This window comes from Triturus cristatus, chromosome 10, assembly GCF_964204655.1.
Source record: "Triturus cristatus chromosome 10, aTriCri1.1, whole genome shotgun sequence".
NCBI classification, from domain to species: Eukaryota; Metazoa; Chordata; class Amphibia; order Caudata; family Salamandridae; genus Triturus; species Triturus cristatus.
The window spans coordinates 477,930,408-477,944,935 of NC_140593.1; the positions used below are offsets into that span (position 1 = coordinate 477,930,408).

General features: G+C 51.0%; 1 protein-coding gene across 1 annotated transcript in view; it reads left to right on the plus strand.

Annotated features, from left to right (window-relative positions):
• PITRM1 (pitrilysin metallopeptidase 1) overlaps positions 1-14,528 on the plus strand; it is a 369,052-nt gene that overhangs the window by 162,189 nt on the left and 192,335 nt on the right. Inside the window, exon 16 of the mRNA XM_085631897.1 lies at positions 2,887-3,019. Within this exon, the coding sequence (XP_085488023.1) occupies positions 2,887-3,019 (133 nt within the window). The remainder of the gene's footprint in view (positions 1-2,886; positions 3,020-14,528) is intronic.

The window sequence follows — 14,528 nt, forward strand, 5'->3', positions numbered from 1 at the left end:
GAACAGTCGGCCCAATAATTCATTCAGGATGCCAACGATTAAAAAGAGGGTCAGGTATCCTCTGTTATAGTCTCCCCCGCTCATCAAACCACTGTTTTTACCCAAGACCCAGTTCTAGTACTGAATAAATTCACTTTACAGACCTGAAAATCTTTTTTAACATCACTTAGTCACGTTACAATTACACATAGTATTGATTGCCCACAAGAATATACTTCACATACAGCTCCTCACAGATCAAAAGAACTCCGCCAAAGTAGCCACCAGGCCCGTTGGATGTTGTAGTGCCGGTCCGACGAGGAGCGCCCAATGATGAAGCATGACACCCCTAAAAAGGTGTGTGAGGGCATTCAAGATCTGGAAATAAGATCCCCAAGCGACAGATATCTTTAGGCATACAGTGACACCTTTCACGTATGTGCCAGTGAAAATTAAATAGAGGAACTGACAACCCTATATATTTTTCAGGTATAATTGAGGAGCATGGGTTCAGGACCTCTCTAAAATATTAGCTCTTCAGTCCCTCCTCTTTGATTAATTTGCCATTATGGTACTGACAAACTCCCAGCACCCTATACTCCTAATGGCAGCACTGCACTTACAATGTCTAAGAATTGACATTGACACTGTAGGGGTACATACGCCTGTACCCTTACCACCGGTATAGGGCACCCAGCTAGAGGGGTGACTGATCCATGCCGGGACAGTGGGTTGTAGGCACGGCACAGAAGGATGTGTGCCATGTTGACTCTTCACTTTGCAGGCTGCATGTTTTGGTGCAGAACAAAGGCAGTGTGTGAGTGTACAGATACATGACCTCTAAGGGTGGCACAATAGGTGTTGCAGCCCTTAGAGGCCTTACCTGGTCACAGTGCCCGGGGTACCTGTGGTACCATTTACCAGGGGCTTACCTGTGGCCAGAGAGAGCCAATTGGGTGTACAAGGTACAGTTTTGGGGAAAGACAGGCCCTGGGTACCTTATTGGCATGGACCCAGGGCCCATCATGCCAAAGTTCATCACTAGTCTGGCAAAAAGTGTGGAGGGTTACTGCAACATTAACCCAGCTTCTCACACAGGCCAAGTCTGGATCCCTTTATCTTTGCTTTGCGGATCCAAGTAGCGCATTTGATATAGTTGCCCACTCTATTTTATGGTCAATGTTGACTCCCCTTGGTGATCCAGTAGCAATTGTTAGATTCAAGTACAGAATTGCAAGAAAACTATCTAGTAAAGTACGCTACGGACCACTTTCAAAGTGGAGCGAGGCATTTAACAGGGTTGTATTTTGGCTCCATTATTATTTTCCCTTTTTTATTAATGGGGTAGAGACTTTTTTACAGGCCATACATGCCAATGCTCCTTGCGTTGCTGGGCGTCCTATTCCAGTGTTATATGCTGATGATGCTGTGTTATCTAGAACCCTGGTTGGCCTACAAAAATTGCTGGGTTTCTTTATGGCCTCAAAGAGTATGATGATTAATAAATCTAAAACTGTTACAATGATCTGTGGGCACAAACCCCCAAAAATGTAGATCATTCTATCTATAATACGCCTATTGTTGGTGTAAACTCTTTCTGTTATTTGGGATTCTTATTTACGAGCAATGGCTGCTGGACCCAACATGTTCCTAATGTTAAATCTAAAATGGCCAGGAATACCAATGGAATTTTTAAGTTTTAATCTAAGTTTGGAAGCTGGCCAATTAAAGAAATGGTAGAATTGTATAAGGCTAGAGGGGCGGCTTTTGCTTCCGATGGGGCTGGCCTTTTGCGGTACCTCTAGTAAGCGATTACAACTTGAGGAAAACACTTTTATCAAACGCTTACTTTGTTTACCCACCTCTGCTTCTAATTGTATTGTCCACCATGAGCTTGGATTACAATACTTGGAGGATCTGCTTGTGGTTAAACCTGTGCTCCTTTTGGTTTTCAATCTGACCAAAAGCAGAGACTCATTTTACTAAATCGATTATTTTAGGTTGCTTAACCCTGGATAATGCCTCACGCATTTTGTGGTTGTCGTATATTAATTCTTCTGTTAGCACCCTTTTTGAACTGCCAGTGTGGGACGATCCTTTTAAGTTCCTGATTCTTAGCAAAAATCAGATTAAAGTTACTTTTATTAGGCATAGGGTGGATCTCAGAAGGGGTTTGTAACCGAAGAAATCAACAGTCCGTATGTATATGTCTTTCTTTGGAGGAGGGATACCAATAAGATTTGTCTAGAGTTACCAATAATCAATATGTGTTGACCATGTTCTGGCTTGGCATTGTGCACCACCTGGTAGTTTTCCCCTCGGTGAAGTTGTCTCTACCCGAGTCGATCCCTTGCCCATGTGATGGTGTAAGTCAGCAGAGCACGATGCACTTAATACTATTTTGAAGCTTTTATTCTGGCTATAGACGTTACTATCTTAAACCAATTTTTCCGGCACAGAACATTGGGAATTAGAAAAAGTGGCCTTGCCTGTTTTGTAGTTTTTAGATGATTATCTAGTGTATTTTAATGTCATTGTTTTTATTCGGAAGGCTATCTAATTGGGGAAGAGTATTATGTATTCGATTGTACTGGTTGTGGGAATTAGTAAATTTTTTACTAGAATTATGTGCTATTCTGAACTATCCACTTTATTTCTATTATGTTATCTTGTGTCGTTTTTAATGATGTACTTTTATGGCTGTTCTTTTTTTAATTAACCGAATACATTTTGAACTGACTACCAAACCATCTGTGGGTGTCACCGCTCTCAGCCTTCACAGCACCAAGAGGTTTCACAGATATCAATCATTTTGGTTTACCAACACCATGAGCAATATTTCATCTGGATAACAGTGTAGCGTAAATAAAATCCATATTTATTTTTTCTATTATTGATTTCCTGTAGCTGGTGACGTGCCTGTCCAGTACTGTGCTCAGCCTACTAATGGCATGGTGTACTTCAGAGCTATTTGCAGTTTGAATTTCCTTCCTGAAGAACTAAAACCATATGTGCCACTCTTCTGCAACGTCATAACCAAGTAAGCTCATCAACTAATTGAATTTAATAGAAATAATTTGAAATTCTATGACTAGTTTGTAACACTCTAAACATCTTGTACAAATGTCGAATCTATTTTAACTACTATGATACCTTTTCCATTAACCGCATTTAGTTTCTCATGAGAGAGTATGGATTAGTTTGTGCCTTTCAGCAGCATAGTGCGTTTGTAGAACAAGAGATTAAGGCAGGAAGATGGGAAATAAAAATATGTGCGCTATCCATTGTAAAATAAGAACTGCAAGCTAGTAATGAAAGAACACCTGGGCATAACGTGCTCAGCTTATGATTATTTAGAAGTGCTCATGTGTACACCAAATGATCATTGCTGTTGTCTTGATTGCAACTCTGTAGAAAGACTTATAGTTTTGGAAGGTTGTGATATGTGCTGCTGCACCCCAAGTCGTTCCACAAAAGTGGGTGCTCTACTTTCCCGAGTTAACTGTTCCAAAATCCTGATTTTTAAAGAGATAATGAAATGCATCAAAGAAAACTAATGGAATGGGCAAACCTAAGTAGTAATGAGGTCCATTCATACATATTCAACAACACAGTTCTGAAGTGCCACCGGTCCAGAGCACTCAATATGTTTCTACAAATCTACAAGAAAAACATATTTACAAACACAGTTTAAAGATAATTTAATCATTAAAAGTGCCTCTTGACGTAACTCTCAATTATCATCCTGTAAAGGTATATCACCACTAAGGAGAAATACCCCAATATACGACACAAACCATGTAAAATTAGTCATTTATCCCCCAAAAGTGCTTAGTACAAATTTAAACATGTATCACATTCTATCTCAAACGAGAAATAAGAATTATTTTGCATCAAATGACAGTAATATAGAGAGGTTGACCTACTACTTCTGTCGGGACTAGAATTCGATATTACATTAAAAAAAAATGCACCATTATTAACATTTAACATGCCCAAGTTCCCATACCATAAGTAATTAAACATTCCTGAGTAGGAAAATATTGCACTCTCATACCATGAATTGTCATTTAGATTTCATGTTTCAGTCTGAAACATTATCTCGAGGATCAATTTACTTCTAAACCCAAATACATTTTTAGGAAGGCCACGAAAAGCTTTGAATATCATGTCTTAACTAAATGAAACACTGCAAAATCAATCTGTTCTCATGATCTCACATATTCTGAATGCATTTCACAAGTTTGCAAGTTCCCTGTTAATAAATCCGAACACAAAATATTGTATAATGTCAGAAATTATTGTTCATAAAAAAGGAAAACATCTTCGACTTCTCATACCTGTCCGATTTCCGCAAGTGGCGTCTTTTAAAGATTGGTACATCAGCACCTTTTGATATTAATAGCCAAAGCATGAGTTTCTAAAAATAAAGAAAACTGATCTCAAAGTTACGAAACAACCATTCATTCCCATCTTGTAGCAATAAAACGGCTTAGTTCAATTTACTATTTTTACATGCCAATACCTCACAATCTAAGACCTGTGTTTGGTTAACTGGCATGTATTTCATTACCAAACCATACTATCTGAAAGCAACACGTTAGTTAGATTCCTCACCTTAGAATATCCCCAGGCGTCAGACTGGATCCGGAAAGATTTTTGTAGCAATACCCCTTGCGCGTCGCTAGGCGTCGTCTGCGGCTCCGCGTCCGTCGTTGATGTCGTGCGCCGGAATGACGACGTCGGAGTACTTAGACGCCGCCCTCTTCTTTTTTTCCGCGCCAGTAAGCGCTGATCCGGGAAGAGCTTACCCCTAGTCATTTTTTGACTAACTTTTTGACTCTTTTTGGTCTATCGACTCGACTCTGGTGCCGGTAGGATGCCTGGTTTTAAGGCCTGTCACCGCCTGATGTCGGTGACGGATCACCATCGCCGGTGTCTTTACTGCCTGGGGGCCGAGCACGACGCGGAGTCGTGCCCCGACTGTCAGGCCTTGACATCGAAAGCTAGGCGGGAGCGGTCCCGTAAGCTTCTCGAGCTTCGGCACTCTGCTCCGCGCCGCTCTCAGTCCCGGTCCAGGAGGAGGTCCAAGGACCGATCACAGAGCCACAGTCATCGCTCGTCGGGGTCTTCGGGTAAGTCGAAGCACTCCAAGAAGTCCAAGAGACGACATCGCTCTTCGGACTCCCCTCACGCGACTCGGCCGAGGGTCCGTCCCCATACCTGCCGGTCCCTGGGACTAACGCGACCCCGGCGGAGGTCAGTGCCTTCCCCTCGGCCATGAGGGGCCTAGCGCGCCTTTGGGCCCCGCGGTCTCGACTGGGCGACCTCGCGTGCCGGCGGTTCCGGCCACGACGCCGCAGGTCCCCCAGGGGTCCAGGCCTGGATCTCGGTCGCCGCCGGTCGACCTCACGACGCCTCCTCCGCCGGCGCCGACACCGGTTCCACCTCCAACGCCGACACCGGTTCCACCTCCAACGCCGTCCCCGGACGACGTCGTTACCCAGTTTAGTCCCGGTCCGGGCCCGACGCCGCCCGGCGCCGCTGCCGGCGCCGATTGGTGAACTCTTTATCTACTGCCCGGCTCCGATCATTCCTCCTGTTTATCGGGAATCGGATGACGAGGGCGACTGGGAGGGGTATGATGACCCTATGGCCGCTCAGGCCCAACTTTCTCAGGACTGGGCAGAGGAATTGGGGGATGCCAGCGGTCTGGATACCTCCCCGGACGCTGGTTTCATCTTTCCTCCGACTGTGGCCTCGGAGGAGGGTGCAGCCTTCTCAGTGGTGCTGCGCAAGGCGGCCGAAGCCCTAGGGCTGGAGTTGCCTGCTGTGGCCGTGAGGACTAACGTCCTCACTGAGGTCCTTCAACCGACAGCAAGCTCCATTGAGCCTCTGCTGCAGTTTAATGAGGCCCTCATTGACGTTCTGCAGGGCACTTGGTCAAAGCCCTCCACAGTCCCTCCTGTGGACCGGAACGTTGCCCGGCGCCACCGCCCTGCTCCGGGTGACCCCGTTTTCCTCTCCCAACACCCCGCCCCCGAGAGTCTGGTTATCCAGGCCTCAACCTCCCAATCCTCCTTCCCGTTCGCTCCTCCGGATCGGGAATCCAAGAGGTTGGAGCAGTTTGGCAAGAAACTGTTCTCGTCCCTGAGTTTGGGACTGCGGTCTTTAAATACCGCTTGCCTGTTGGACCGTTATTCCCACTCTCTGTGGGATACGGTGGAGGATGTGCTGCCCTTGTGTCCGGTGGAGGCCCGGACACGACTCACTCAAGCTCTTGCTGACGGTCGAGATGCAGCACGGCATGCCATACGGTGTGGACTTGACACCACGGACTCGCTGGGTCTGGCGATTTCCACCACGGTGGCGCTTCGGCGTCACGCCTGGCTGAGGTCCACGTAATTTTCGGGGGATGTCCAGAGTTCCCTCATGGACATGCCCTTTGATGGCACTCGCCTTTTTGGTGAGAAGGCGGACAGTGCACTGGCTCGGTTCAAGGACTCCCGGGCCACGGCCAAGTCCTTGGGTCTTTCGGCCCCGCCGACGCAAACTTCCGCCTTTCGTCCCTTTCGTGGCCAAGGAAGGGGCGCCTCCTCACGTCCGCCCAGCCACCGGCCGCAGAACCAACCTGCACGCGGACGTGGATTCCGCCGAGGCGGTACTGGAGGTCAACGTGCTGGTTAGTCCACATCCACCCCGGCAGCATCCGCCTCAAAGCCCTCCTAGTCCGAGCTTTCAGGCCCATTCAACGCCAGTGGGCGGCAGAGTTCGCCATCACCTGCTCCACTAGCGCTCCAAGTCTGACAGGTGGGTGCTGCAAATCGTCCGAAGGGGCTACTCCCTCCCCTTCGAGACGACCCCTCCAGCCATGCCACCGCTGAACCACCGTATGTCGGGGGATCATTTCCATCTTCTACGAGAGGAAGTTTCGGCCCTCTTGGCCAAAGAGGCCGTCGAGCGCGTTCCTTGTCCAGAAGTAGGTCGTGGTTGTTATTCCCACTACTTTCTGGTTCCCAAGAAGGGCAAAGGGGGCCTACGCCCGATCTTGGACCTCAGGAGCGTCAACGCCTTCCTCCGGAAGGACCGGTTCTAGATGCTCACTTTAGCTCAGGTTCTGGCTGCTCTAGACCCTGGAGACTGGATGGTAGCGTTGGACTTGCAGGACGCTTATTTTCACATCCCTGTCCTGCCTGCCCACCGGCGTTACCTGCGGTTCACGGTGGGTCAGGAGCACTTTCGGTTCACCGTGCTCCCCTTCGGCCTCACCAGTGCCCTTAGTGTGTTCACGAAAGTGATGGCGGTGGTCGCAGCTCATCTGCGCAGATCGGGGGTTCCAGTCTTCCCCTATCTCGACGACTGGCTGTTGAAGGCGGGCTCGCCCCAGCAAGTAGTCTCCCACCTCCAGACTATGGCCGACCTCCTGCACTCGCTGGGGTTCTCCATCAATGTGCCGAAGTCGCACCCGAGTCCCTCGCAGAAGCTCCTTTTCATCGGAGCGGTTCTCGATTCGGCGCAGTTCTGGGACTATCCGCCGGAACAGTAGGTCCGGGACATTCAGACCCTGATTTCCATCTTCCGGCCTTTGTCCTGGGTTTCGGTCAGGTTGGTGCTGCGGCTTCTGGGGCTGATGGCCTCCTGCATCCTGTTGGTACCTCACGCCAGGTGGCGGATGCAGGCTCTGCAGTGGGACCTGAAGTTTCAGTGGGCCCAGCATCGCGGCAACCTGTCCGACCATGTCCTGATCTCGGAGGGCACTGCGACCCAGCTGCAGTGGTGGCTCACGAATCGCGATTGGGTCAGCGGCAGATCCCTCTCCCTACCCCAACCGGAGCATGTTGTAGTGACGGATGCGTCCCTCCTGGGATGGGGGGGGCCATATGGGAGAGGCAGAGATCAGAGGACTCTGGTCTCCGGTGGAGACTCGGCTCCATATCAACCTATTGGAGCTGAGGGCGATCCGACTTGCACTGAAAGCCTTCCTTCCCTCTGTCCGGGGAAGTGTCGTGCAGGTGTTCACGGACAACACCACCGCCATGTGGTATTGCAACAAACAGGGGGGGGTGGGGTCGTGGACCCTTTGTCAGGAAGCTCTGCGCCTCTGGACATGGCTGGAACAACAGGGTATCACCCTGGTGGTTCACTATCTGCACGGGCTCTCAGAACGCCAGAGCAGACTAACTCAGCCGCCGGTGCATGATGGATCACGAATGGCGTCTGAACTCGGACGTGGCGCAAGGTCTCTTTCTGCAGTGGGTAGAGCCTTGGTTAGATCATTAGGGAGAAGAGAGCGGGCTCGGCCCCCTGGTACTCTCCTGAGTTAAGGACACTGAGAAAGAGCTGCAAGAGGTTAGAACGGGCGTGGAGAAAGGACTGGGGGATAACCAGTAGGAACGAGTATCGCCTAGCCTTGAGACTTTATAAGAACTCGATAAGGGAGGCCAAGATCAAGTACTTTGATGACAGAATTTGCAAAGCCACCTGTTCCTCGAGAGAGTCCTTCAAGGTAATAAAGGAGATGCTAAAAACCCCCGACCCACCGGTGATTCACGATAACGCCCAAGGGAAATGTCTTGAGCTGGCTACCTACTTCAGCGCCAAAATTGAGACTATCCTTTGTTCACTCTCCCAGTTAACCGCAGTGGCAGTACCAACTACTCAGCATAGGGCAGGCACACCGGAGTTGGATCTGTTCGGCCCTGTGACTGCGGAAGATGTACGAAGTGTGCTGGGGAAATTAAAGAGTGGCTCCCCTAAAGACCCTGTCCCGATGCGATTTCTAAAACAGGCTGCACCGACAATTGTGGCCCCAGTGACCGAGCTGATTAATCTATCTCTGGCACAGGGAGTGGTGCCATCGGGATGGAAAGGAGCGGTCGTCAAGGCCCTCCTGAAGAAGCCGAGCCTTGACCCGACGGATCTGGCTAATTTTAGGCCGATTTCACTGCTCCCGGGTATAAGCAAGATTGCGGAAAGACTGGTTAACCACCAGCTTTCTAACTTTTTGGAGACTAATGGCCGGCTACGGGATTCCCAGACGGGATTCCGCCCTGGACAGGGGACTGACACTGCCCTGCTAGCCGTGGTGGAAGAAGCCAGGTGCATTCTGGATTCAGGAGGGTCAGTGGCAGTGATCCTCCTGGACCTTAGTGCTGCTTTTGATACCGTAAACCACCAGGTACTACTCGAACGGCTGGAAGGGCTGGGTGTCACAGGACTGGCTTTGAGATGGCTTGCCTCCTTTTTAGGTGGACGGTCATTTGAAGTGTGGGAGGGAAGTGGGAAGTCACCCTCCTTTGCCCTCCAGTGTGGGGTCCCTCAGGGCTCGTCGCTGAGCCCTACCCTATTTAATGTATATATGGCCCCACTGGAGGATGTGGTGTCTCCGTTCGGCTTTAACATCATCAGCTACGCGGATGACACGCAGTTGGTTGTGGGGCTCTCCCAATTAGAGAAGCAACCGGCGATACTTCATTCCTGTTTGGAGGAAGTGTTTAGGTGGATGACGACCTCATCCCTTAAACTGAATGGGTCAAAGACGGAGCTCATGATCTTAGGCCATACATCTTTTGCTCTGTCTCCCAGCAGTTGGCCTGACTGCATGGGGGTTCCTCCCAGCCCAAAGAAAGAGATCAGGAGCCTGGGGGTGTGGCTGGAGCAGGATCTGACATTTAGAACACACGCCAAAAAGACCGCTGGTGTATGCTTTGGTATGCTCCGGTCAGCCCGCAAGATTCTGCCACTCCTCCCAGACACTTCCCGTAAATTGCTGATACAGGGGCTCATCATCTCAAGGCTGGATTACAGCAATGCAATCCTCCTGGGCGCGCCGGAATCTACGTTCAAGAAGCTGCAGCAGGTGCAAAATGCTGCAGCCAGACTGCTGACAAATGTCCCCAGAAGGCAGTCCGCCAAACCGGCTCTAAAGACGCTGCACTGGCTCCCGGTGCGTGAAAGAGTAACCTTCAAAGCTCTCTGCATGGCACAGAAGAGTCTGCAGGGGAAGGGGCCTGCAATCTTGAGGAACATGATCCAACCCTATAAAGCAGCAAGGGCCCTCCGTTCGGATCATAAATTCCTCTTAAAGTCTCCTACAGTAAGACGAGCCCGTACGGGAGGAAGAAGGTTCTCGGTGAACACGGCCGCTGCGTGGAACGCGCTTCCACTTGTTTTGCGAGCTGAGATTTGTACTCGGCGTTTCCGCAAACTTCTGAAAACCTATCTCTTCCCAGACTAGCGTGTCACGTGTTAGCCTCTGTTGGTCCTTCGATTGGCGCTGGGATGCTCAAGGGTAACCGTGCGCGTTATAAAACTCCAATAATAATAATAATCTATTCGCCACTGAAGAGAATGCGCAATGTCCGCAGTTCTGCGCGTTGGAATTTCCAAGGTAGCACTCGCTCGGAGACGCTTTTCGTCTCGAGTGGAGTTGCGGTCTGTTGTACGCCTTTCCGCCTATACCACTTCTGCCCAGAGTGCTGAAGAAGATCAGGCGCGACCGGGCCCAAGTCTTCTTGGTGGCTCCGTATTGGGCACGAAGGTACTGGTATCCTGAGCTACTCAGTATGTCCATCGATCCCCCGATACGACTGCCTCTTCAGGAGGACCTTCTGTCGCAGCAGCAGGGAACGGTCCTCCACCCGAACCTGTCCAGCCTCCACCACCATGCGTGGAGATGGAGCGGCGGCAGTTGATGCCATTTGACTTGCCTCCTGAAGTCTGTGATGTTATTCTGGCAGCCAGGCGTCCCTCCACAAAGACGGTATACGCCTGCCGGTGGAACAAATTTGTGGCATGGTGCACAGCAAAGGCTGTGGATCCCCTTTCTGCCCCTGTTTCTGAGGTTCTCCTCTTTCTTCTTTCTTTGGCCCAGCAGGGCTCTGCTCTGGGCACCTTAAAGGGTTATCTTGCTGCATTCTGATGGATACATCTGCCAGTGGATTCCTCACCTTGTGAATATCCCCTGCGCCAGCATTCCACGGAACTTTTCTTCCCAGCACTCCACGTCGACGTGGGCGACGTCACAATGCGCCGGCTCCGCTCGCGACTCCGATCGACGTCACCGGAGCCATAAGAAGCCCATGTCGGCGTGATGACGTCGGTTCCCTTTTTTCCGCGCCTTCGACGCGCAAAGTTTTTTTTCCAGTGCTCGTTGGCTACTTTGTAATTTAGCCGTGTTAATCTGTTGAATCCAGTATGTCTTCGACTAGGAAGTCGGGATTTAAGCCCTGTAGGGAATGTGGAGGTCTAATGTCAATGACTGATCCACACCAGAACAGTTTATGGTGCCTCTCTTCGGAACATGACATGGAGGAGTGCGGATGCTGTAGGAGCATGAACCCGAAGGCACTCAAGGAGAGGAAGACTAAGCTCTTCATGAAGAAGATCGGTGAGGAGAAGAGAGGACGGAAGAAGGAGAAGTCGAAGAGGGGGTCGTCGACGTCGAAGTCTTCGAGGTCGAAGAAGCACCACAAGAAGAGGAAACACTCTTCTCGACGTCGGTCCTCGAGGTCAAAGAAGTCGAGGTCGGCTTCGACGCCGGAGCAAATGCTTGTCTCCTTCTCCATCACCTTTGAAGTCACCGAGGTGTTCTCCTTCGAAGAAGCAGACTCCGGTTCAGTCCCCGACGCGGTCATCGGATCCGTCTAAGGAGTCGACTCCGGAACGGGTGGAGTCGGATGCTTCCTTACATGGAGATGAGCAGGAGGAGTCTGTTCCGGTGCCTGAAGAGTCTGAGGCTCCGGTTGAAGATACTGTGGAGCCGATGCCGGTGACTCCACAAGGAGGTACAGGACCTGTTCCTTTTCCTCCGTTCCCGGCTCCAGGTACTGATTCTACCGGTTTCTTAAATGCTATGTATGGCATTTTTAATAGGGCAGCCTACCCATCCGGAGCACCTACTGGTCCCGTGGGTCCGATGGCATTTACACTAGGGGTGCCGCAGCAGTATGCTCAGGCCCCCTTTATGTCGATGGCGCCATCTTGGCAGTTTCCAGCGCCGCCTGGGGGTCCGATTCGACCTCGGAAGGACCAGCGGACTTCGGAGCCTTCATCGACTCCGACTCCATCGGCGCCGCGTCCGGCGCCACCGACTCCACCTATGGCGCCGCCGACTCCACCTATGGTGGCGCCAACTCCACCTATGGCGCCGCCGACTCCACCTATGGCGCCGCCGACTCCGGTACCTTTGGCTCCTCCGACGCCGCGTACGGCGGCGTCGACGTCGGCCCCTCGGATCCGGTCGAGGAGGGAGGCCCAGAGGGTGTTGGAGGAAAAGAGATATCGGATGGATGTGGAAGAAGGTGAGGTTGACTCTTCCTCGGATGATTTCGAAGGTATTGATGAGGCTAGTGGTTTGGATACAACCCCAGAGTGGGAGCATGCATCTGCCAGGTCTTCTCCGCCTCAGGAATTGGCTCCTTATCATGTGGTAATCAAGAAGGCGGCAGAACTTTTGGATTTGCAGCTGCCTTCTGTGGAGTACAAATCCAACTTGCTCACAGAGGTGTTGCATTCTCCAACTTCGTCATCAGAGCCCTTGTTGCCTTTCAATGAGGCCATCTTGGAGCCGGTCTAGGAGGTGTGGAAGAAACCCCTTTCATCTCCGGCGGTGTGTAGGCAGGTGGCAAGAAGATACAAGGTTGCACCAGGGGATCCTGGCTTCTTGTCCACTCATCCATCTCCGGACAGCTTGGTGGTGCAGGCTTCATGTTCCAAGCATGCTTCGGGTGCCTTCCCTCAGTCTCCGGCTGACAGGGAATCTAAAAAGGTTGATCAGGCAGCCAAGAAGACCTTTTCCACGGGGAGTATGGCGTTGAAATCAACTAATGCCACATGCCTGTTGGGACGTTATGTGCATGCACTAATGGACTCCATTAAGTCTTTGGCCCCTAAGTTGCCTGAAGGGGATAAGTCGTCCTTTTTGGAGGTTGTGTCGGACACTCAGGCGGCTGCCAGACAGGTTATCCAATCAGGGTTGGACACTGCGAACTCTGTGGCAAGGATCATGGGGGTCATCTGTTGTTGCAAGGAGGCAGGCTTGGCTCCGTACCTCTGGGTTTTCAGCTGATGTGCAGGCTACGCTGGTTGATCTGCCTTTTGACGGACAGAGGCTGTTTGGGGAAAAGGCGGATTCTGCCCTACAGCGGTTTAAAGATAGCAGGCAGACTGCGAAGTCCTTGGGTCTGCAAGCTCCTGCTAGGGGTTTGTCCTTTCGAAAATTTAGGGGTTTTGGAAGATCGCCTTTTCGCTCTTACCGGCAGCCCCAACAGCATCAGCAACAACAGCAGCAGAATCCCCTCTATAAGTCCTATAGAGGGAGACAAAAGGGTCGGAGAGGATCTGGTCGCAACCCCTCTACTTCCTCCTCTGCTCCCAATGAGGCTTCAGGGAAGCAGCCCTAGATCCCCCATCCCGGATCATGTAAGACCTGTGGGGGGTCGGGTGTCCTACTTTCTACGGGGTTGGAAATCTATTACAACAGACCTTTGGGTTTTGAACCTCGTAGAGACTGGGTACGCCCTTCCCTTTCGGGAGTTTCCTCCCCCTTACCCTCCTTGCCAAGGTTATTGCTCGGAAGACCATCTACTTCTCCTGCAGAAAGAAGTTTTAGCCTTGATTCAGAAGGGTGCGATAGAGGTGGTTCCAGAGCAGGAAAGGGGTCAGGGTTGCTACTCCCGGTATTTCCTGATTCCAAAGAAGGACGGAAGGTTGCGTCCGATTCTGGACCTCAGAATCTTGAATTTTTACCTGAAGCAGGAGAAATTCAAGATGCTGACCCTTGCGCAGGTTCTTCAGGCGTTGCAGCAAGGAGATTGGATGGTGTCGCTCGACTTGCAGGACGCGTACTTTCATGTTCCAATCCTGAAGTCGCACAGGAAGTATCTCCGTTTTACGGTTGGGGCACAACACTACCAGTTTGTGGTCCTCCCGTTTGGTCTTGCTACCGTACCTCGAGTCTTCACGAAGGTGATGGCAGTGGTGGCTGCTCATCTCAGGAGGTCGGGGGTTCCAGTTTTCCCCTACCTGGACGACTGGCTTCTGAAGGCAGAGTCCCCAGAGATGGTGCAGCATCATCTGCAGGTAACATCTCAGCTGTTATTCGACTTGGGTTTTTCGATCAATGTGCCCAAATCTCACCTGGTGCCCTCGCAACGCAACCTGTTCATAGGAGCGGTACTGGACACTACTGTGTGTCGAGCATTCCCTCCTCCTCAAAGGATTCTCGACATTCAGGAGATGGTCCCTTTATTCCACAATGGAGCGGTTGTTCCAGTTCTGAAGGTCCTTCGCCTGCTCGGTCTGTTCGCTTCCTGCATTCTGTTGGTCAACCATGCACGCTGGCTCATGAGGGCGCTCCAGTGGTGCCTCCGCAAGCAGTGGTATCAGCACAACGGGGATCTCGGGGAGTCGATCAAGATCTCCGGAGAAGCTGCAGCGGATCTGTCTTGGTGGAGCGTGGAGGGCAATCTGTCTCAAGGAAAGCCCTTCCATCTACCTCCATCGGTGGCCACAGTGATAACGGATGCATCCACTTTAGGGTGGGGTGC